Consider the following 24,067-nt stretch of genomic DNA (forward strand, 5'->3'; position numbering starts at 1 on the left):
ATAGCAATTCAGAACGGCGAGAATGAGGGAGCCAGGGTTTGGTGTGAGACTAGATCAGAAGAAATAGCCAATCGTAAGTAGGCACGGCGATAGGCGAGCCAATCACAAACTCCGAATACGAGGCGTGAGCCAACCAGAACACAGTGAGGGAACAAAAGGGGCTTCCCAGACGCCCGCCCCCTCCCCCCAGAACAATTTCACATGACGCAACGGTTGGAGGAAGAACTTCGCGAGCCGCAGCCGCCGCCATTTTGTGTGTGAGACTAAGACGGCGGGGGCTGGGGAGGCAGCAGTAGTACCAGCGGCGGCGGCACCGTCAGCAGCTCGAGCCCCGGCCAGAAGGATGCGGTAGCGGATTCCGGAGCCAGCGGCGAAGGGCAGCGTCGCTTGGCGGCGGTAGCAGCAGTAGCGGCCGGGGATCGCGGGGAGGGGGCTCTCGGTCTCGGTGGGTCGGGTCCTGGCGCGGGCCCCGGCCTGAGGATGTCGGGTCCGGAGAGCGGCGCTGGCGGTGCTGAGGCACGCGAGGACGCGTGCCGCGATTACCAGTCGTCGCTGGAGGATCTGACGTTCAACAGCAAGCCGCACATCAACATGCTGACCATCCTGGCCGAGGAGAACGTGCCCTTCGCCAAGGACATCGTCTCCCTGATCGAGGCGCAAATCGCCAAGGTTTTTATATTCCACCGCCTACTACTCCTTCCTATACTGCTGGGGCAGGGCGAAGCCGGCTGGGGGACAGTGTATGCGTAGAGGGGAGACAGGCAGATGGGGTGGGGGAGGGGGATTAGACGGAGACGGGTTATAGCAGGAAGGGAGCGGGGGCGGGGGGCCCTAGTACAGGTGATGCCCGTGGGGGGAGGGGCAGCGCACAAGGAAGACGGGGGATTTGGGGAGGGGAGGGCTCGGAGAAGAGAGGAGTCAACGGAGTGTGGAGTGCCGGTTTCTGGGAGTCGGAGGGGGATCCGGAGTTATAAAGCTGGGCCAGCAGCTGGGGTGCGTGGAGGTAGGCGAGGGGAGCACGAAGCTAGGACCCTTCCTTCTCTGCCCCAGACAGGGGAGCAGCCCCTACCGCTCAGCGCCAGGACCCTGTAACAACAGAATTCCGATTTCCAGGGAGGGAGGAGACGGGGATCTCGCCATGGGCCGCTCCGGGCGGAGTATGGGTGGTTGGGAATGGAGGCCCGTGTAAACCCGAGTCACAACATGGCGGCCTGGCAGTGACTCGGCTGTACGACCACCCCGCTCTCCAACTGTAGGGAGAGATCCCCTGGGTCTGTTTTGACGCTTAAACTCGTCAGTCCCGTCGTTTGTAGTGTAGTTACAACGACGGCTTGGGGAGGTTGCTGGGAGAGGGGAGGTTTAAGCGCTTGTTTTTGGGTAGTTCAAAGAAAAACAAGGAATTTTGTAGAACAAAGTTGTCCCGTTTATTAGATGCTAAATGTGGGGCGCTCTGAGCTTTGAGGACAGGCTGTTTCCCCCTTTTCAGGCATCAAGGCAGGGGTCCTGCCCTAATGAGGAAGAGTTTATTCAGACTGAGGCCGTTCTGGTTAGAGAAGTTGGTGTAGTTGAATGGGGCCGTTTCTTTATACAAGTTTATTTTGGTGTGGGGAATCTGGGGGCGGGGGGGCTATAGACGAAGTGCTTTGGCTAGAGGTGGGGGTGCCTGTAGCTTAACTGGGTTAGAGAAGCTTAGGGGTGGGAGTGGCCAGAAGAAATTCAGTTTGTAGGATCCTAACATGGCGCCTGAGAGGACATGATACAAAGGGGAAAGAGGATGCTCTCTCAGAGCCCAACCCAGGCAGTTGCTGACATCAGTCAGCCAGGGGCACAGGGTGGAGGACGGGAGTATTTTATTTTTTAGTTGAGGATTTTAATTAGCACATAATTAAATCCCAGTAAGAGAGTTCCTTTTCGTACTCATCCTAATTAATGCAACACCCTGCTTTTTCCTTCTTCCCTTAGTTGATCTAGGGCTTTCCTATTGTGGTTTTAAATAGAGGCTTATTATGGGGGGAAAAGGTGGGTGTACAGGCCTCTGAAAAGGTATCTTTCTGTCAAAGTAGAGTGGCTTCCAACTGTGGGTTCTCCAAATCCCCTCTCCAGACTTGTAAATGTTCTCTTTGGCCGGGCTTTCCTTTTTCCTTGGGGAGGTGATTTCACAATCTGATAGATTTCTTCATTATCTAATATATTATGGGATGTGCATATTAAATAGTTTGTCATAAATACCAGTGCTCTGAAATGTTTCATTTCTGCGTGGTTTCAGGGCCTCCCTGTTATTTTTTTAAAAAAGATGTTCTAAATCCTGTATCTATGGTTGATTTTGCTTAGTTACTGTTAGTGACTTCTCCAGTTATTTAAGGCAAGATTTTAGTTCTACCTAGGAAATTGACCTCCTTTACTCAGCCACTTTTTTAAAAGTGTTGCCTGGAGACAGTTTCTTTTTAGTGTAAAACTGAGTGGTCTGCTTTACATTTTAATAAATGGTTTTGAACTGTGTGATTGGTTATATAAAATTTGTAAATAAACTGCGTGAAATATGTATTTGTCTTTTTATTTACCATTGTTTAGTGCAGAATCTGTTTCAAAATCCATATTTACATGGTTATGTGTTAAGTGTTTAAAAGTTACATGACTTGGCTTCAGATATCAAAATGACTTTATGGTTCATATCCTTCAGAAAACTAATAAAAACCTCAGAGATGCACATCTTCAGCAACAAATTTCACCCATTAATTGAAAGAGAACAACAAGAGTTCTCTGATGAAGACCAAACCCCACTATCCAAACAGGCTGTTAATATCCTTCAGTGTTCTGGTTATTATGCTGAGCCCCCTTCTTGCTCCTCCTTTCTCTGCACTTTGGGTAGTGTCATGTGGGTATCTTTCAGCTAGTGGAGATTTTCGCTGTATTCTAACTATACTGGAATCTGAAAACCAAAGAACACGCCAAACATGGGTTCACTTGTGGTTATTGTAATCCTTGATAGCTATATTGCACTAATAAACACTTCCATAAATGAAGACTTAAAAAAATTTAGTGTTATCTGAGCCCTGGTTCTTAATATCTAATACCCAAAAGACTTAAGAATTCTACTCTGGGTTCGCTTTATAACTGTTCCAAATAACGTAAGTCCATGCTAAAACAGTCTGATTTTCTTACCAGATTGAAGTACTTCCACCTGCCCTTACTTCACAACCTGGTGTGTAATGCAAGTGACAGTTATAATACTTTTTAAAATGGTTTTACTAGTGGTTTAAAAGGATTCAGAGACTCCCAGATTTTAAGCATAGCTGAGTATATTGAACTTGTCTACAAACATACTCACTGATGAACTGGAAAAATGAGCAGCTCATACTGCATAAGTAGCTTTCAGGAATAAGTGATGGTCAGAAAACTGTGTTCATTGAAATCTGACTTCGATTATAAGCTCCCTGTTTTCTTTTTAACAAGGCATTCAACATTACAAAGAGTTTTTTTTTTAAATAAGCTGCCATAAGAAGAGACCAAAACCATTCCAGCCATTTTAATATCAAGCCTTATTGAACATTTGGTTTTTGGCTTCCTAAGGCGAGAGATGTATGTTTAGCACCAGATTATATTGTCATCTTTAAAGATAGTGTTAAAATATGCGTATTTTTCAATATTCAGATTAGGGATTTATTGCTGATTGAAGCCATATTGTGCGTAACTGCACCTGGTTATTACATATTAAGACATGCCATCTACTGATAGTGTTTCGTTTTGCATACAATCAAGTGTAGGTAGCTACCAAATGGAATATTAAGGTCCGTTTAATAAGAAATTACTTATTTGCCTCTGAGCAAGCATTAGTCATGGCAGTGGAATAGTATGAAAATGTAAATAAAAATACATTTAAGGCTGAAAACACATAGTTGGCTTCAGAGTTACCCTTATACGAGACTTGTAGACTCAAAATGCCCTTTTATATTTCTGTCCGCAGTTTCACTAAAGCTACTCTAATGGGTGAGGTACTAAATATAAAACTGTAAAGCAAGAGCATTTTCACACACTTGTCTGGGTAATGGGCTTTGTGAAGTGAGGTGTCATCAATGATTTAGGGACCCATTGGACTACCTATCTAAACTGTGACTAAATTCACTGACTTGTGTACCTGGACTTGTGGGATGGGAGCTGGGAAAAGTTTGGCAATGGACGTTCCTGTGGAAGAGGAGACCGTTAGCAACATGTGCATTGTATGTTGTCCAACAAATCTGTGTACCTGCTGATGCTTTCTGGAAGTTTGCTGTGCCTTCTGCTTGTGAAAGCCAATGGTAGATAAAATTCATTTTAGTGGGGTAGGACAACAAGGCTTTGTTTGCTTTGGAAGTTACTCTGCCAATCTCGCCAGCACCACATTAGTCCTACTGCACCAACTTGGTACCAATCATGTGTATGAACCTTAAAAAAAAAAAAAAAAAAAAAAAAAAAAAAAAGAAAAAAAAAAAATCCAGATGCTTTGATGATGGAGAGTCCAGAGTTTGAAGACTATCTTCAGTGGAAATCTTGGTTTCCCGACCAGCTCATCCATAATCTCATGACCAACCTTGTAGCTGACTGGTGTTTGGGTTTAGAACTTGTTATAGCTGAATGTTTTGCATACAGCTTGAAAATCGGACTGAATGTCTACAACAGTTATAGCAGGTTGAGATGCCGTATGTTCATCTGGATTGCAGTGAAATAACTAGTTTATGCCAAATGTAGGTTAGCAAAGACTCTTGAATTCAAAATAGACTACATCTACAGAGTTAATTTTTTGTGGGCTGTTCAGTCAGAAATCTGTATTCTGTTAACGTGAAGCTTAGATAAACTTTTAAGTTGATACATGTCACAATTAGAAGTTATAGCACTAGATGATGGTGGTTTGGTTGTGATTTAAGTCCATTCCATCAAATGTACCTGAAATGGTTACATTCAAAACACTTAAAATAGTAATACTATCTGGTATATTAATTTTTTTTCCCAAGTCATTTCATACACAAACGTAAAGCACATAGGTCAACAGTTTTTGTGTTATAGGTACACAGCATGGTACTCGATAACAAAGGTTCCAAGTGCAGTGAGTACAAAATAATGCTTTGGTCTGTAGTGTCAGCCAAAAATAGAGACCTGTAATCTTAAAAATGTTTAAATGTGTGTGTTATACTAAACTTCTCAGTTTCTTTTTATTACCTCAGGCTCCCCCAACAGAGAAGCTTCCTGTTATGTATCTTATGGATTCCATTGTCAAGAACGTTGGAAGAGAATATCTTACTGCATTTACTAAAAACCTAGTTGCAACATTTATTTGTGTATTTGAAAAGGTACATATGCTTTCAGAAAAGTTACCTAGTCTAATCAAAGTTATCTCCTGTATAAATAAATATTTGCCTTTCAGTGTTGGGTTTTCTTGCTTGGTGAAGCATAATAATGAGTGAGTTTAATTTGCCTTTTTGTACACTGTTATATATCATAAAAGAAAAGCTGTTAAGTATCTATGATAGATGTTACTAGTTCAGGATCATCATCAAGTTTTTATTAAAATACTTCCATAGTATACTTCAATAGAGAAGTTCATCTTGGCTTTATTTCTATCATGTAATAAAGTATTTATATGGTATGCTCTGTTGCAGTGGTACAGGTTAATTTATTTTAAATGGTTCATAGTTTTAAAGATAATGCCATTTATGTAAAGAAAACACATAGGCGTCATTCTCGCTTTTTTGAGAGGATGATTAATATGGCCTTTTGTAGCTCAAGTTGACATCATTTTTAAATATTTGCATCTGGAGCGGCAATAACTAAGAAGAAAGCAAATCAGTGACGTATTGATGTTCTCTTAGTGACTTGTTTTATTTTCTTAGAAAGCTTTTCACAATCGTTTTAAATGACTGTTTTGTTTCAATGTTGTGACCCAGTGGTGGGTCCAATACTGTGAACTCTGTTCACATTTTGTCATCCTTCACAAGAAATAATTGGGACTATTCTCAAAAGGAAAAAATGCAAACCTGAGTAAAGTTTTTGAGGGACTTGGTCTTAATAGATTTAAATTAAACTGGAAATTAGATGTTTTTCTGCTTATCAAGATAAGAAAACAGGATCTCATACATTTAGCAGATAAAATTAACCTTTTGGTAGCTATTTAGTGTATTTTCTGTTCAGGTTTTATGTCCCATTGAGGATTTCAGTGTTTCTTTTAATTTATTTAATTTATTTATTTAATTTTAATATATTGTTTTTTAAATGTTAATTTTTTTTACTTTGTGTGAATAGCCATTGAATAGATTGTATTGATGAATGTAGACTATTTAAAGGACTGTTTCCAAGTTCTGTAAAGTCTTGTGATTTAAACCATGGTAACAGGCCTTGCCAATAAAAGCTCTGTCCATGCTTTTCCCAGTGCATCAAAAACTAAAACTCTGGATGTTTCTGAGCTTCATAGGTTTACCATTCCTTACTTGGAACCACTCCCATTTATATTCTGTTTTAATCTTTATTTTAAATACCTAATCACTAAATTGAAGTCATTTTAATATTTAAACTGGCATTAAAATGAATCAAAGCCAGTTGATATTGTCTTGGATGCCAGTATTTACGTTGTTACAAGTCTTGCTTTTTAGTGAGATGGTCATTGAAAAGAGAAGTCAGATTTTCAGCTCAATCTTTGCAGCTATTTTTGTTGTAAATTTCAGTTTGTTATGTTGAATAAAAAAGTAGATCTTTCTTTTAAGGATTACAGAGTATGCTACTTAAGGGAATTCTTCGGAATGCTTCTGTTTAGTTTGAAACTTAGAACAACCTTACAGATTATAGTATGTCTTGCTAAATTTTCCAGTAAGAGTTGATATGCAGCAGTAAATACTTCCTGAAAAGCAAACATGTATTTGATTAAATAACATAAGGATTATGGGACAGCTGCTGAGGTACATTAAGGGTCTTCAAATTATAACCATTTATTAAGCAGAAAGCTTACTAGTTGAATGTTTCTGGTGTCTATTTCTAATTCACAAGGTAGAACACTTGCAACTGTTCAGAGATTTTTAAAAGATACATACGCTAGAGATTTAGCACTCTAGTTGATGGCCTCATATCTTTGTAGAATTTAAGTGAAAACTTTAATTGACTTATAGCTAATTTTGTTCTTGCTACGTTTAATCAGATTGTTTCCCAGTTATGGATTCTTGAGCACAAAGAATCAAAATGTGATGTACAGATCTTAGTGTTTAAATGAGTTGAAGGCACAGGAGAACAGAAAATTCGGAAGACCTTTTTCTGATTTGCTGTCAGTTTCTTTTGTCTATATTATCTATTTTGCTGTTAATATTTGGTTTTTACAGAAATTGACCGAAATTAAGAAATTTGAGTATATTACTGTACAAAAAGCCTGTTAAGGATAGTAATATCCTACGAAACCCTCAAATGTCTTTCAAGCAGCAAATACATATTTATACATTTGTGGCATTTTAAAGTTTTCAAAGAGTAGCTCAAAGTTTTCAGTTAAAACCTGCATTAGACAGATGCTGCACTTGGACATTTTGGTGTATTTGTACATTTTTTAAAATGGTTTGCCTGATTCTAAATGCTCAGTTGTGTTCATTAAAGATTTTATGAGAAGATTAATTTTTAAGTCAGTGTAGGTGTAGAATAAAATAGCTGAAATTATAGTTTTTTAAAACATGCTACAATTTTATATTAACTTAACAAGCCATAGAATTGTTCTGTTGTTTCTAGGTGGATGAAAATACTAGGAAAAGTTTATTTAAATTACGTTCTACCTGGGATGAAATTTTCCCTTTGAAGAAGCTGTATGCCCTTGATGTCAGAGTCAACTCATTAGATCCTGCTTGGCCAATAAAACCTCTGCCCCCAAATGTGAATACTTCTAGCATCCATGTGAATCCTAAGTTTTTAAATAAATCGGTAAGTTTTAGTATGATTTCTGCACAAGCAGATGGTGATATGCAGTTTTTATTCTTTGTGTCCCATTTTGCTGATGCTTTAAGCAAGTATTAAAGAATTTTGAGAGCTCTGTACAGGTGCAGGTAAGTCAAAGGTTTCAGTTATTTAAAGATTTAATTGGATTTATCTCTTACATGTCAAAATTGGAATTTAACTAAAATACTGAATATTCTTGCATATTTGTGAATTGTATTAAATGCTTACAATGTCACTGCAAATTTCAGTTGTGCCAACACTTTTCAATATTCTAATGATTTTTTTCGTGAAATTACAAAACTCATTTATAGTTTGTGAATTGTAGTATAAATGAGATAAAGAATGCTTGTAGCCATTTAGTGAGATTTGGGTATAACTTTGAACCTCTTTACTTGTTTCTCCTTCCAAGGTTTGTAATGTCCTTATGATTATTTTTCTTTGTAGCCTGAGGAACCTCCTGCACCTACTTCTACAGTCATTTCATCTGGTATTTCAACTCCTCCAGCTGTTCCTGAAATACAGAAGAGCTTGACTCAGGAGCAGCTAATAAGACAACAACTTCTGGCAAAGCAAAAACAGTTGTTGGAGCTTCAACAGAAAAAATTAGAGCTGGAGCTAGAACAGACTAAAGCACAGTTGGTAAGTGAGGTAGTTATGGAGTTTGATCATATATGGAGGATTTTATTCTGAACAAAAGAAATGGAATCTCTTTTGCTTTTGAAATGTTTATGAAATGGTGTCTTGGCTACGTTGTTTGCTATATATGTAGTGCAGTATAGCAGTTTTCACCCTTTTGGGCAAGCTAAGTTTTCTTAGAATAAGGTTCTGCTCCTGTGGTGGTGATATCTTCCCATGTGGAGCTAATTGTAAAATTAGAGGCTTAAAGATTATATTACCTCAAATATCTTCATGATTTTTTTAAGAAAAAAAAATCAAAACTGGAGTGAGGGAAGGCTTTAATTGCAACTTCATTTTTTTATTCCCATTTACAACTTTTGTTCTTTTTGCTTCCCCAAAGTGATTTGTGTGTGCCATCTTTTGTAGTTATCACAATACTATATGCATGTTAAAAGCACACTCCCTGTTGCCACAGCTGCATTAGAGAGTTTTGTCGACAAAACAGGTGGAGCATCCACACACAAAATGGACAAAAGTTGTCATTTTCGCTGACAACCTTCTGCCTCTCCAAGAAGAGGAAGAGCACTTTGTCAATAGATTCTGTTGTTAGAAAGGCTGTGTGGGTCTTTTGGGGCACCCTCTGTCGACAGGACTTCTGGTTCACTGGGCAGCCCTGTTTTCTGAGCTTCCAGTCCGCCATTCTGTGGAGAGAGAGCCAGTCAGTCCAGCCACTCTCTGTCAAGAGAGTGGATCGCTATTTCTATCTGCTTTGTGTGTAGCTTTGATCTGTTGGCAGATGTTTTGCTGGGAAATCTCTTCTGATGGAAGCGTCTGTCAACAGATGCTTCTAGAGTTGCCGTAGCCCATGCATTTTCAGCAGTCTTTATTCCACTTATTTTTTGAAAGCAAAACATTAATTTTTAACAAAGAGAGATTGGAGCAGGAAGACTTCATAAATATTTTCAAGTTATGTCAGGTTTGTCTCCCAAAAGCCAGATGTAACCATCTTCCCTTGTATATCATGTGTTCGTACCCTGAATTTCTACTTATTCACAGTTTTTTGGATACGATGGAAAAACCCTGAAATTCAATGAGACGCCTTACTAGACATTTTGAAAGATTATATGTAGGCCAGGTCCTAGGATTGATTATTTTATAAATTGGTTTCATCATTAACTTTCAAAGCTTTTTCTTCTATAGTTGATTTTCAAGATGCAGAGCAGCTCAATAACACAGGAATTTGTAGGTCTTATATTTTACATGCTAACACTATTTTATTCCTTATTTTAGGCAGTTTCTCTTAGTGTTCAACAAGGGGCAACTACCATGGGTTCTGTTCAAGCACCTTCCAAACACGTTTCACAGACCCCTCATATGATAGTAAAAGCTCCTCACCAGCCTCCTGTGCAATCTGAAAAAAACAGACCATCTCCATCTTCCCAGTTTCATGACGTTAAAGTAGTAAACAGAGATCCTCGTCTCAATAGGATGGCTCAGCATTCTTCTCATACTAAAGATCAAAGTCATAGGAAAGAGTTTCAATCTACCACAACAAATCAGTCTGATATCAAGACAAACAAAACAGTGCAGGCTGAAAAACAAAATGCCTCAAAGCAAGAAAAGTTAAAATCAAATGAGAAAACACAGAGGAAAGAACCTGATCAGTTAGATGCAAAATGTAAATCGCCATCCCCTTTGAAAACCAAGCTATCCCATGCTAAAAGCCAAGAAAGCGAGAGTACAAAAATATCTGAAATTAGTAAAAGAGATCCAAGATTAAAAAAGCATCTTCAGGAGAAGCCAGATAGTAAAGATGATGACACAAAGGAAAAGAGAAAAAGTATGGAGAGAAAAGAAAAAGAGGAACATAAGACGTCTGAACACAAACCTGTTGGTAGCAGAAATAAAGTAATTAATGGAATTGTTCAAAAACAGGATTCTATTTCAGAAGACTCAGAAAAACAGGGAGGTAAATTAGGAAGATCAAGTAATAGAAAAAGATCCCGGTCACGGTCTCCTAAGTCTCGATCTCCATCTTCCCATTCACCGAAGAGAAGAGAGAGAAGGTCACCCAAAAGAAGACTGAGAAGTTTGTCTCCTACTTCCTCAGCTCCTAAGATAGGGAAGCTTCGTCAGTCAGGGCCTAAGCAATCTCATGTTGAGGAGTTTACACTAGCTACAAGGGAAGAAAGAAATTCTAGTAAGAGGAATCTTAAACAGGATGCCCGAGATCCAAGGAGATTGAAAAAAACTCAAGAAGATAGACCACAGGAAGCCCCAAATCAGCATTCTGCAAAGTCCACTCCAGAACCAAAGGAGAATGTGGAAAACTGGCAAGGTTCCAAATCAAGCAAAAGATGGAAATCTGGTTGGGAGGAAAGTAAAAAGTAAGTTACTGATTTTGATCTGCTGAAATGAATGGGAGTTTTGCTATTGACCCCAGTAGCAGCAGGATTGGGGTGCAGTATTCAGATTATCAAAGCAGCTGCAGTTTGTCCTTTAAACATTTTTGCTGGCAAACAAGTGATTCATTGAGTCTTCTGCGTTGTGGCTGTATCACATCAGGTCTAGATGGAATTAGTTCTAATGTGAATTTAGTGAATAATATTTCTTGTCTGAAAAAAAAGTGCGTATCTTAGCTAATTTGATTTTATTATTTTCAGTTCACAACAGAACGAAGAACATCAAGGACCTAGTAAATCTCCACATCAGAGGCACAGGGAGATGTGGGCAGCTGGTAAAGGAATTTTGTCACCTCGAGCCCCAAAGCAACAGCATCGATTAAGTGTGGATGCCAACTTGCAGATTCCCAAAGAACTGACTTCTGCAAGCAAGCGAGAGCTGCTTAAAAGGGTAACATATAATTTGTATAATATATAGGGACGGAAGGCACTTGCATGGGTAAGTCCAGGCCCCCATGCTGAGACAGGACCAAGTAAACTAAGACGATCCCTGATTTGTACAGTTTATTCTTTAAAACTTGCCAGCGATGGGGATTCCAAAACCTTCCTTGGAAACCTATTGCAGAGCTTAATCTTGGAGTTAGATCATTTTTTTCTCATATTTAATCTTAAATTTAAGTGCCACAGATTAAGTCCTTTATTTCTTGTCCTACATTCAGTGAACAAGGAGAACAGGTTATCCTTGTACTACCAGTGATAGAAGATTGCTTTCAGCTTCCTCTTTGATCATCTTGCCAGGACTAAATTTTCTCAGTTTTTTTTAATATTTTCCCAATAGGTCAGGTTTTCTGAAGCTTTTATCATTTTTGTTACTATTCTCTGGACTCAGTGCCAAATTAAGTAGGACAAATAACTTTTCTTGTCTTTAATCTTCTTTTTTTTGGTGGAGGGGGGAATGCATCGAGTTGCTGATTCCTGTTCAGTTAGTGATCCATTATAATCCCCATATCCTCTTCTGCACTATTATAAGAACTCATTATTCCACATTTTGCAGTTAAGCATTTGATTTTTCCTTTCTGAGTGTTGTACTTTGCATTTGTCTGTATTGAATGTTGTGTTGATTTCAGACTAATTCTCCAATTTGTCAAGGTCATTTTGATCTCTGATGCTGTCCCCCAAACTGCTTACATCAACTTCTAATTTGGTGTCATCTGCACATTTTACACATATGTTCTCCACTCCAGAATCCAAGTTATTAGTGAAAATATTGAATAGTACCAGACCTAGAATTTATCCCTGTGATTATATGCATTCCCAGGTTGCCAGAGAGCCATTGCTAACTAGTCTTTGATTGTCAGCTAGGTGTACATCTACTTCACAGAAATGTCATTTAAATCACATAGCCCTAGTTGGCTTGAGCTGCCTCCCCCTAGCCATGAGCTAGGCTGTTAGCTCTGTCAGAGAAGGAAATTAGGGTGATTTGGCCTAATTTTTTTTTTTGTGACATAACAGTGCTGACTTTTCCATATAACCCTATTACCTATTAGCTCGGGGGGTGGGGGAGTGACTCACAGAAAGATCAGTTGTGTGCTACTTGCAAGTTAGAAGGAAAATACAAACAAAACCACCTCAGGGCCATGTCCCCCAATGGATAAACATGACAAAAATGAGGGACATATACCTCACTCATGTAATGCAGGGGGTTCCCCTGGCACTCCAGCCTGGTGCGTGCGTGGGCTGCCAAGCTTCAGAGTCTCACCGCCACCCTGGCTGGATTAACTCTTTAGGGGCCTGGGCTAGTAGATTTTGTAAAGCCCCCTCTAGTCTTGGCGGTGAGCCCGAAAAATTTGAGGTGGTGTGTGGGAGGGGACTGCTGGGGAACAGGCTGGAGGTGTGAGGATACAGGGTTTGGTCAGGTGATAGTGTGCAGGTGGGGTGCATGCCTGGGCAGGAGGTCGAATGTGGGAGGAGGGTGGGGATGTGGAGTCTGGATGGGAGGTAGTGTGCAGGATCAGTCTGGAGGGTTGGGAGGTTTGGGAGTGGGGGTGCAGGAGGGATTTGGGTATGTGGTATCTGGGTGGGTGGTGGGCACTGGAGTTGGATGAGGTCGGGCTGTCTGGCAGGGGGCGTGCCAAAGGTGGCTGGAGTAGGAGTGCAGGGTTCTGGACAGGAGGGAGGAGGTAGGGGATTGGTGCACCCATCCGGTGCAGCTCATGGGCGCAGTGCAGATGGCTCTGCACCACTATACTTGCAGGTACCACCCTCCACTGCACTCACTGGATGTGCTTCCCAGTCAGTGAGCGTGACCCGGAATGGAACCTGCAAACAGTCAAGTGACAGAGCTTCCCTATGCTGCCATTCCCCAGCTGTGGGAGAGAGGAATGGCAGTGTGCAGAGTCACTTCCTCCCCCATTCAGGCACAGCCTGCAGGCCAAATGCGCTTGGCAACTTGCCTTGAATCAGACCTGCAAGGCTCAAGGCTTGCTCTTCTCCTCCCCTACCCCGCCCGTTGCAGCTGGGAGCTGGTGTAGACTTCTGCATATCCACCCAGCCACCACCCCCACAGGCTCTGTGCATTGCTGGTTCCTGCTGCCACTCCAATGCTTCAACTGCCACTCTCCAGGCAGGCTGTATCCAACCTCTGATCACCAAGGCTGTTGGAGCAAGGGATGGCCATGCAGCTAGTGGCTGGAGGGAAGTATCTGTTTTTCCTTCAGAGTGCTACTTCTCCAGCTGCTGGCTGTGCAAGCACCCCCTGCTCCTTCGGAGTTGTTTGGCCAGCACTTGCCTGCTCTGTTCCTTTGAGGCAAGGGTTGTACTAATCCATGGGCAGAATCATAGAATGGTAGAATCTTAGGGCTGGAAGGGACCTCAGGAGGTCATCAAGTCCAGCTCCCTGCCTAAAGCAGGGTCAGCCCTAACAAAATCATCTCAGGCAGGACTTTTTCAAGCTGGGACTTAAAACCCCCCAAGGAAGGAGATTCCACCACATCTCTAGGTAAAGAATTCCAGTGCTTCGCTATTTGCCTGGTGAAGATTTTCCTAATTCCCTAATATTCAACCTGCATCTCCACCACAGCAACTTGAGACCATTGTTCCTTGGTCTGCCATCTGTCACTACAGAGAACAGTCTCGATCTAGCCTCTTTACAGCTCCTCTTCAGGAAGTTGAAGCCTGCTAACAAATTGCCCCTCACTCTTCTGTTCTGCAAACTAAATAAGCCCAGATCCCTTAGCCTGTCCTCAGAGGTATGTCCTCTAGCCCCCTAATCATTTTCATTGCCCTCCACTGGACCTGTTCCAGTACATCCACATCCTTTCTGTACTGGGGGGCTCAGAACTGGATGCAGTACTCTCATCATTGTTAAACAGAAGGGAATAATTTTTCTAGATTGACTGGAAATGCTCCTCCTAATGCATCCTAATATGCCATTAGCTTTTTTCGCTACAAGGGCACACTATTGACATATCCAACTTCTCATCCACTGTAATCCCCAGGTCCTTTCTTGCTGTATGGCTGCTTAACCATATACATTTGCAGTGAGCATCCAAAAATTTGGGACATGTTGCATTTTAATATCTTCACACTTCTTCCTTTCTTTGTTTAGTGGCTCTGCTTCCTCCCAAAAGGATCTAGTTAATTTAAGCATGAAAAACCTTCCAGATATATTAGCAGAACATTGAACCCGGGGAAGAGCCATTCAAGTAGTAATCAAGCCATTTAACAGGCATTTGAGCTGTATACTCTCAGCTTCTGAATGTAGTGGCTGCATACACTGAGTCAGTGTTTTCGGAGGACTATCCACAATGACTCCAAGAATTATTTCTGGAGTAGTAGCTAATTTAGACCGCATAATTTTTATATGTCTAGTTGGGATTATGTTTTCCAATGAGAATTTCTTTGTATTTACTAACATTGAATTTCATTTGCCATTTTGTTGCTTAGTTGCTTAGTTTTGAGAGGTCCCTTTGTAATAGTTTGCTTAGGTCTTAATTATATTGAATAGTTTTGTATCATTTGCAAATTTTGCTAATGTTTACCCATTTTTAAAGATCATTTGTAACTAGATTGAACAATACTAGTCCCAGTACAGAGTAAGGAGGCACCACTGTTCACCTTTTTGCACTTGGAAAACTCGACCATTTATATTTACTATTTGTTTTGGATCTTTTAACCAGTTACTGATCCATGAGGGACCTTCCCTCATTGCAGGACTGCTTACCTTAGGATCCTTAGGTGAGTGAGGGATCTTGTTAGAGGTCATTGTCTTACTGCTTTTTATGTCCCTTGCTAGATGTGACTTAGGGCTTATATATGCTACCATGGTGAATCAGTCTAAGATACTTCAGTCACACAACTGAAATAACGTAATTGAAATCAGTGTAGCTAACTGCACTTACTGTCGTATCTATGTTGTGCTGTGTAGATGGGGGTTACTCTCTTGCTGACTTTCCTTATGTTTTTTGCAGATGGGAGAGTGTTCTTTAGCTGATTACCACTGCTGATTTGGCCAGTAGTGTTGGCATGGCCTTTTTGCATTCATCCTTAGCAATTTGTCCATGTCTGCTTTTTTGTATGATTTCTTTGGATTTTAGGCCATTAAAGAGCTTCTGATGGAGCCTGTTGAATCCTTAAGTGTTACCTTATCTTTTCTCATTTGGCATAGTTTGCTTTTATGTGTACATTGTCTCTTTAAAAAATGCCAGCGATCCCAAACACCTTTTTTGCTTCAGAATTTCTTCACATGGACCCTTATTTACCAAGTCTCTGTGTGTTAATGTTGGATTTTTTCAGTCCATTGTTGTCATTCTGCTTGTCTGACTCCACCCCCCCCCCGGTGGATCTATTTATGATCACATTCACTCATTTTGCCAATCATCTTCATGTTCACCATAATTTTGACTGTTGGTCAAATCAAGTCTAAAATGACTGTTCCTCTGATAACTTCCTTTACTTTCTAAAATTCTCTTGTTGCAATACATTTGAAGAACTTACTGGAAATTTTGAATTTGCCATACTAAGGGTAACCACTAGGTGTTGTGTTTTGAGTATCTGTTTTGTTCTAGAAATACTTCATTCACCTTCTCTTCCTGTATTGGTAGTCTATGGTAGACTCCTTCCATGACATCATCCTTATTTTTTTCCTTTTACAATTACCCAGAGCTGTCTAATTCTTACTGGCCGTGTCTGCACTAGCCCCAAGCTTCGAAATGGCCACGCAAATGGCCATTTCGAAGTTTACTAACGAAGCGCTGAAATGCATATTCAGCGCTTCATTAGCATGTGGGCGGCCGCGGCACTTCGAAATTGACGCGGCTCGTCCCGACGGGGCTCCTTTTCGAAAGGACCGCGCCTACTTCGAAGTCCCCTTATTCCCATCAGTTCATGGGAATAAGGGGACTTCGAAGTAGGCGCGGTCCTTTCGAAAAGGAGCCGCGTCAATTTCGAAGTGCCGCGGCCGCCCGCGTGCTAATGAAGCGCTGAATATGCATTTCAGTGCTTCGTTAGTAAACTTCGAAATGGCCATTTGCGTGGCCATTTTGAAGCTTGGGGCTAGTGTAGACGTAGCCACTTCCTTCTATACCTCAGAATAGGTTTTTATGTTGATGTATAATGCTACTCCACATCCCTTGTTAAACTTGTTTTTGTATATTGTACTAAAAATAAAGTTTTTTAAATCTAAAATTTGTTTACATTTTTTGTATATTGTAGGCAAATGAACGTCTGACATCTGGTGAAATAACGCAAGATGAGTTCCTTGTTGTGGCTCATCAGATTCATCAACTGTTCCAGTATCAGGAAGGAAAGCATAGGTGCAATGTGTGGGATAGTCCTACAGAAGAAAAATGTGGTATGAAGAAGAAACCGCTTCTGTCTGATGCTGAATTAACATACTATGAACATAAAGCTAAACTGAAAAGAACACAAGTTCAGCATTCATTTCCAAGAATTGATCTGTTAGATCCTGATGATATTTTAGACTATCGTTTGACTGATGCATTGCTTTCTGAGATAGAATGTGAGCAAACAAAAGGAAAACGTGTGGGACAGTTTGACAGAAAAGAACAATTTGGAGAAAGGTCAAGACGGCATTCTCCTATAAGTGGCAATAGACCATATGCCGATAATCTTTCACCACTTGAGAACCGACGAAGATATGATGAACAGAATTCTTCCAAAGGAGCAAGAAGTTCTAAAGGCTTTGATCCTTATGACAACTGGGGAGAATCAGATGAATTTAGAGAGACGCTCAGGCAACAAGGAAAAAGTACACCAGAGTTTCAGAAAATCGATGGAGATGCATTTTGCAAATTTGATAATCGTGAAGAAAGACAGATGCTTGGACAGAGTGGTATATACTTTATTTTGCTATTGTTGAGGTTAGGAATCTTGCAGAATTTCAGTAAGTAACTTTTTTTTTCCCCCCCCAAATTTTAGGGGTTCGAGAAGAACCAAGATCCCCATTCAGTGAACGTTTCAAGAGACCTAGATACGAAGATCCAGACAAAGCGTTCACAGAGAGTCCGGGATCAAGATTTGCAAGCATTGATATAAAGCAGAGATTAGGTGCACTTATGGAAGACAGACCTCTATTTGATGGCTCACCTAGACAGCCTCCTGTGAGGGGAGATGGACAAGTTGGTCATTTTGTTGATGGACCTCCTAACAATTCAAGCCCTAGAATTGAAGGGCCACCTGCACAGGCTTCTATGAGGTTTGAGGGGCCACTAGGTCAGGTGGGAGGAGGGGCTGCCTCTCAGTTTGATGGGCCTCTGGGACAAACAGGGGGAGGCAGCGCTCTCAGGTTTGATGGGCCACCAGGGCAGATAGGCACTCTCAGGTTTGAGGGACCCCTTGGGCAGGTAGGTGCAGGAGGTGCGCTAAGGTTTGAAAGTCCACTAGGGCAAGTAGGGGGTGCTATAAGATTTGAGGGGCCTGTGGGTAGTCGCAGGTTTGATGGGCCTGCGGGACAGACTGTGGGTGGTCTCAGATTTGAGGGGCCTCATGGGCAACCCTCTGGTGGTCTCAGATTTGAGGGACCCCATGCTCAACCTATAGGGCCTCATGGTCAGCCAGGGGGTGGACTCAGATTTGAAGGTCCACATGATCAGCCTATGGGGCCTCGTGGTCAACCAGGGAGTGGTCTCCGATTTGAGGGGCCACATATTCAGCCAGTGGGACCCCATGGGCAACCAGGGAATGCTCTCCGGTTTGAGGGGCCACACAATCAGCCTGTGGGACCACATGGTCAACCAGGAGGAGGTCTGCGTTTTGAGGGACCTCATGGTCAATCTGTAGGGACACATGTGCAGGGAGGAGGTGGTCTCAGGTTAGAGGGTCCACATGTCCAACCAGGGCTTGGTCCTAGGTTTGAGGGCCCATCAGTCCAGACAGTGGGTGGACTTAGATTTGAAGGGCCTTTAGGTCAGACTGGTCCAAGATTCGATGGCTGTCATTCATCCAGATTTGATGGCCAACCCGGTCAGCTCTCTCTTTTGCAAAGATTTGATGGATTACATGGACAACCTGGCCCAAATTTTGAAAGGGCACCTGGTCAACAGACACCTCCTAGATTTGATGGCCCACCTGGACAGCAGCCACGATTTGATACACCAGTACCTCAAAGGTTTGATGGTCCTCAACACCAGCCAGGTTCAAGGTTTGCAATGCCCCTTGGACTTCAAGGTCCAAGGTTTGAAAATGTAGCTAATACTACTGCCTCAAGACTGGAAACACTAGCCTATGGGCAAGCTGGTTTGTACAATGAACATCCCAATCAGGCTTTCAATGGACCATCCCATAATATGCAGTTCCAGAGGCATGAAATGTTTGATGCTCCTCAAGGACCAAATTTCAATGGGCCACCTGGCCCTGGAGCACAGAACTTCCCCAATCCACTTAACAGTGCATCTGGACATTATTTTGATGACAAGAATCTTCAGGGTCCTCAATATGGAAATTTCAATAGCTTGCCTAATTCTATATCAGTAGGAAATACTCAGCAACCACAGCAGGTAAGATTGTTTAGCATTAAATTTGCCTGCATCCATATAACAAAATGTTATGAGTTTGAGGGCTTAGGAGACAGCACCCCCTCTACAGGTGGCTTCATTTTAAAAAGTGTTAATTTGAATATAATTGGCTACCATCCTACTGTGAGTGAAGAAGGCTGGACTAGATGACTTCAGGAGGTCCTTTCAAGTCTTATGATTCTATGAATTAAGGGAAATAGTCTGATAATGTTGATTCCAAGTTGAAGCTTTTTAAAGAGAAATATCCTTAATCTAGTAAGAAAAGATATTTTAATGATTTTTTTAAATAATTTCAGATACTTCCTAGCTTGTTTTATAAGTGTCCTGACAATGTGTACACTTAAAAGTGTAATCTGATCAAAATAATAATGAAATTGGTCTATTTCCACTAACTGTTTGAATGCAGAAATAGCTGTGATTGCTGTTTTTTAATTACCCTTCGCACAAAACAAATTCCACGGGCAACATTAAATTTAAACATATAAATACTCTTTATCTTTCTGCAAGAGAAGTAGAGGCCAGATTCTACCTAACTAATGTAAATAAGTAGCAGAAAGCTGGTGTAGATATGTAGTGCGTGCGGGATTGTTTTAGCTAACCCTTTTGGAGATACAGAATTTTAGTGCTCTTATGAGAGAGGGAGAAAGGTTATTAGAAGATATGGGATTTTGTCACACTCAAGCTATTGGTTGGATAAAAGGTGCCTGTTTAGTAGACATCTTTTGTCAGTGTGTTAGGTCTGTTGGCTTTAGTATTGATGATTGTCCTGCAAAAATTCTGCTCAGTAGGTAGCAGCTGTAACAAAGCCAGTTGATTAGAAAATGTGAGTTCTACAAGTGTTCTTCATTCCCAGGAGTAATAGCTGAATGCAATATGAAGAATAACTAATAAAATGAATAACAATAGATAAGATTCCTAGTACCACTTATTGGTAAAATTTTATAGAACATAAAGGCAGGAATCTAGAAGTATTTGCTGAAGGAACTTCCTGATCAGTTGGCAGAAGTCAGTTACAGCAGAAGTAATAATAAAAAATACTTTTTCCCTTTGAAATTCACTAGTGTATATTGTTTTGGGGTTTTATGGAAACACTCTCAGTTCCGTTATTTTTGGTATATCTGATACCATTTAAATTCTCATTTAAAATTCAGAGCATATTTACTTCATAGTGGAGTTTACTTGAGAATTAAATGGGTAGGTATAAACCTGAATTTTAATGCCCACTTTTGGTGAAAAGGAACAATTTAAAGAAGCAATGGTGAGTTAGTATTGAAAATGAATTTAATATGTGCAGGCCTGACAGCTACAAGAATCAAATATCGCTTGTTAAAATAAATAATCTTGGAAGACCTTAGCATTTCATTAGGTCCCCACCCCTGCTCCCCCAATATGCTTGAAAAACAGTTTGAAATGCTGTGTTGTCAAATTATAAGGATCCCTCATAAATGTGTGGAACCATTTCCTCTTCATGGGTGTAGATAGTTAAATGCATAATGCAGAGGGTTTCCACACTAGGATCTGGAACATTCAGGGAGGCAGGCGCACAGCTGGTGCCTGGGTTAGCCCTGACAAAGGGCAGGGAAAGAGCCCCATCCTTCTCAACTGCTGGGCCCACCTGCCAGCGATCCACCCTGGATGCCAGTCCTGGCCCCAGCTCCAGCTGTGTGCTCAGCCTCCTTATGTGTGTCTGCATCCCTGCTTCACGTCACTACTGTTAACACCCAGAGCCACAGGCCTCTTTGAATTGCTGCTGGAGTGCTGCTCTGCGTGGCTGGGGGTGAGGGAGCCAGAAGCGTGCTGTGGTCTGAGTGGCTCTAAGGACTGATTACCCTCAGCCTTGCCCATTCCCTCACACTCCTTCCTGGGGCACAAAACCAGGCCTTGCACATGCCTTGTCCTGGGGCCTGTGATGGCTGGTGGTTGGGTTCCTGGGCACAAGGTAAAACATTTAGGGACTACTGGAATAGTGGACTTAGATTTCAGCAAAGGAAATTTATAAGACATTAGGAAAAAATTCACAGCTGTCAGGCTAGTTAAGCGCTAGAACAAGTTACATGGGGAGGTTGTTGAATCTGTCATTGGATATTTTTGAGAACAGGTTACACAAGCATCTATCAGGTGGGCAAAAAGGGCATTAGGCCTTTTAATGCAGCCCTTGAACCCCCATTTGGCAGCAAGGTCTGGTACTTTCTCTGCTTCAGTGCTCCTGCTGGGGAGTGGGGTCGGAGGTGTGGTTCACCTTGCCCCACACATCTCCTGGAAGCTCTGCATGCATCTTCTTCCCCTCCCCATCCAGGGGCAGCTCTGCAGCATCCATTGGCCGGAAGCAGTGGTCAGTGGGTGCTGCAGGGGCAGCATGTAGAGCTGTGTGGGCCTGCTTCCTCATGGGAGCTGGAGGGTAGGAGAGGCTGCAGGTAAGAGCCACCTGGGTCCTGCACCCCTAAACCTCTCCCTCAGCCCTGCTCCTTCTGCTTTCTAAACCCTTAATCCTGACCCAGAACACCCTCTTGTACTCAAAACCCGTTATCCCTAGCCCAAGGGCAGAACCAGCACCCCCCAGCCGGTGTCCTCTTCTCCCTTTGCTCCCCAATCCCGTGCCCCATCAAGAGTCCCCTCCTGCCCTCAAACCCCTCTATTCCAGCCTAGTGAACTCTTCCATGTCCCGAGCGCCTTATCCCCCCAGCCCAGCCTGCTTCCCCTCGAGCACCCCAGCTCCCAATTTTGTGAGCATTTTTGGCCAATTCATCCTAATTTCCCTCTGGCCAAAAAGTGTGCCCACACCAGTCTAGATACTATTTAATCCTCAGTGTAGGGAACTGAACTAGTTGACTTCTTGAAGTCCCTTTGAGTTTTACATCTCTGTGGTTCTATACTAGGGACATTTAGGAGTTAATAATAAAATGTAAGTAACAGAGAGAAAGCCGTGGTAGTCTAAATACTATCAAAACAAAAAAGCGGTAAAATAGCACTTTAAAGACTACCAAAATCATTGGGTCTGTCCCACGAAACCTCACCTTATAAATGATTTTGGTAGTCTTTAAACTGCTACTTTACTGCATTTTTGTTTAAAATGTAAGTCGATTTTGTAATTCAAATAGCTGTGAAAAATGTACTTCTTCCTTTGGCAGGTTCCTGGTTTATCTGTATCTTCTCAACCTGGGTCTTACAGTCAAGGACAAACATATTTACCTGTACTTCCACAAAATCCTGGAAGCTTTGTTCAGAGTCAAGCAGGTTTGTATACAGATTCTATGCCAGTTATATTAAATGAGATGCGAACTACCAGAGAAGCTGTTAAATTCTAGAACTTCTGATAAACAAAGTTTTGAATCCTCATCTCAAGAACAATATAGCACTAATACCATAAAATTACTAGTAAATGCAATTACTGTAGTACAGGTTGAACCTCTCTTATCTAGCACCCTCAGAACTTGACCCAAACCAGCTGAGAGAATTTTACAAATGAGGGAAGTATCATCTTCTTCCAGCCCCAAGCCAGCTCCCCATTGACTGTGGATCCTGGCTGCTGAGTCCCAGTTTCTGGCTGCCCCAGGTTCCAACAGCCTATGCCTGCTGTCAGCCACTGGCCCTGAGTACCTGCTGCGTGCAGAGCCTAGCAACCTGTTGCTAATTGCATCTGCTGGTCCTGGGTCCCAGCAAGCCTTTGCCTGCTGACAGCTGCCAACCCTGGCTCCCTGCCACCCATGGGTCCCGGCAGCAGACAATAGGCGCAGGCTGCCAGGACCCACTGGTAGCGGGAAGCCGGGCTGGCGGTTAACTGCAGGTGCAGGCTGCCAGACGAGGAATGCTGCTGGATAACAAAACTATTGTTGAGAGGTAAATCCTGAACTTTAATTTTTTCTGGAGGTTTTCCATTCAAGTGTCAGTCAGTCCCAGTTCTGATGAGTTTAGGTACCCATAAGGTCTCTTTTGTTCATTTCTTATTGAACTAGGTGTCATTGTATATATCACCACCAGGAATATTTATCATACAAACGAAATGCTGAGAGAAAAGATTAACCCTCAGATAGAAGCACCTCTCTTTTGCCATTTTGTAGTCTCATTTTTTTATCTACTCTCTCCATTTTTTCAGCTTTTTTGTTTATCCAAGTGTTTTCCCTGTTTTTCCTCCTTTTGTTTTGTGCCTCTTGGTTCTTCTTTGTTAGTCAGCTTCTCTTTGCAGCTCCTCCCTCCCTCCTCGTTGTATTAAGCTTTCAGAGTACTAATATGTCTGCCACCCAGCATACCAACCATGCATATGTGGTCGTCTTGTTTTTGGAACGTGTTATTTTCTCAGTCTAAATCTAGTAGATATTTATACCTGATTGTTTGTTCACCTCATATTATGGAAGCCTTTCATTTTGGTCTCTGGTGTGCAGGAATGAATTGCATAACTTGCAAGATGAATGTCAGACCAACTGTGCTTCCGTTTTCCATCTCACACCCACACAAAAGTAGGCCATTTTCAGAATTACGGCATATCAGAAACTACATTTGGCAACTTCTGTTTTCTTTAAAGCATTAACTTTAAAGAAAAATTGTTTTAAATGAATATGATTAAAATAAACAGGATGACATATCTTAAGGCTTGATTTTCTTGAATGGATCAGAAATATTATAGCACTGCTATTTTTCTTCATATAGGATCCCTTCCACTTTCATATCCTGATAATCACCTTGGCCAGGTTGATGTAAATGAGTTGTTCTCTAAACTCCTTAAGACGGGAATCCTCAAAGTGTCAAAAACTACTGATTCCTCTTCAGCACGTATGTATAGTATTTGTTTTTACAATCCATTTTAATACAAGAGTTAGTGGAGAAGCTCCCAGCAAAAATCTTGATGTGCAAGTGCTCTTAATTTTTTATCTAATAGGTATTTCAATTATTTACTTATGGCAAATAAAGCCAAGAACTTGCTTTTGGTTTTATATGGTATCATATTTCAGAGTGTCTATCTTGGTGCATCCAGTGAAGTGGATTGTGTTTGGTAACTTCCTTTTAAAATTTCCAATATTGAACAATTTACTTTTTAGATTTTTAGCTAACTGACACAGCCAGAGTTCCAAATAAATCAGTCTG

General features: G+C 41.6%; 1 protein-coding gene across 1 annotated transcript in view; it reads left to right on the plus strand.

The window, feature by feature from the left end:
* The first annotated feature begins 213 nt into the window (after positions 1 to 213).
* The window catches only part of PCF11 (PCF11 cleavage and polyadenylation factor subunit), a 30,944-nt gene continuing 7,090 nt past the window's right edge, over positions 214 to 24,067 (plus strand). The window contains exons 1-10 of the mRNA XM_074983491.1: positions 214 to 669; positions 5,199 to 5,324; positions 7,732 to 7,920; positions 8,380 to 8,574; positions 9,844 to 10,940; positions 11,217 to 11,406; positions 16,668 to 17,307; positions 17,394 to 18,970; positions 22,117 to 22,222; positions 23,633 to 23,755. Coding sequence (XP_074839592.1) covers positions 481 to 669; positions 5,199 to 5,324; positions 7,732 to 7,920; positions 8,380 to 8,574; positions 9,844 to 10,940; positions 11,217 to 11,406; positions 16,668 to 17,307; positions 17,394 to 18,970; positions 22,117 to 22,222; positions 23,633 to 23,755 — 4,432 coding nt within the window. The 5' untranslated portion in view covers positions 214 to 480. The remainder of the gene's footprint in view (positions 670 to 5,198; positions 5,325 to 7,731; positions 7,921 to 8,379; positions 8,575 to 9,843; positions 10,941 to 11,216; positions 11,407 to 16,667; positions 17,308 to 17,393; positions 18,971 to 22,116; positions 22,223 to 23,632; positions 23,756 to 24,067) is intronic.

Source organism: Carettochelys insculpta, chromosome 1 (assembly GCF_033958435.1).
Source record: "Carettochelys insculpta isolate YL-2023 chromosome 1, ASM3395843v1, whole genome shotgun sequence".
Taxonomy (NCBI): domain Eukaryota; kingdom Metazoa; phylum Chordata; order Testudines; family Carettochelyidae; genus Carettochelys; species Carettochelys insculpta.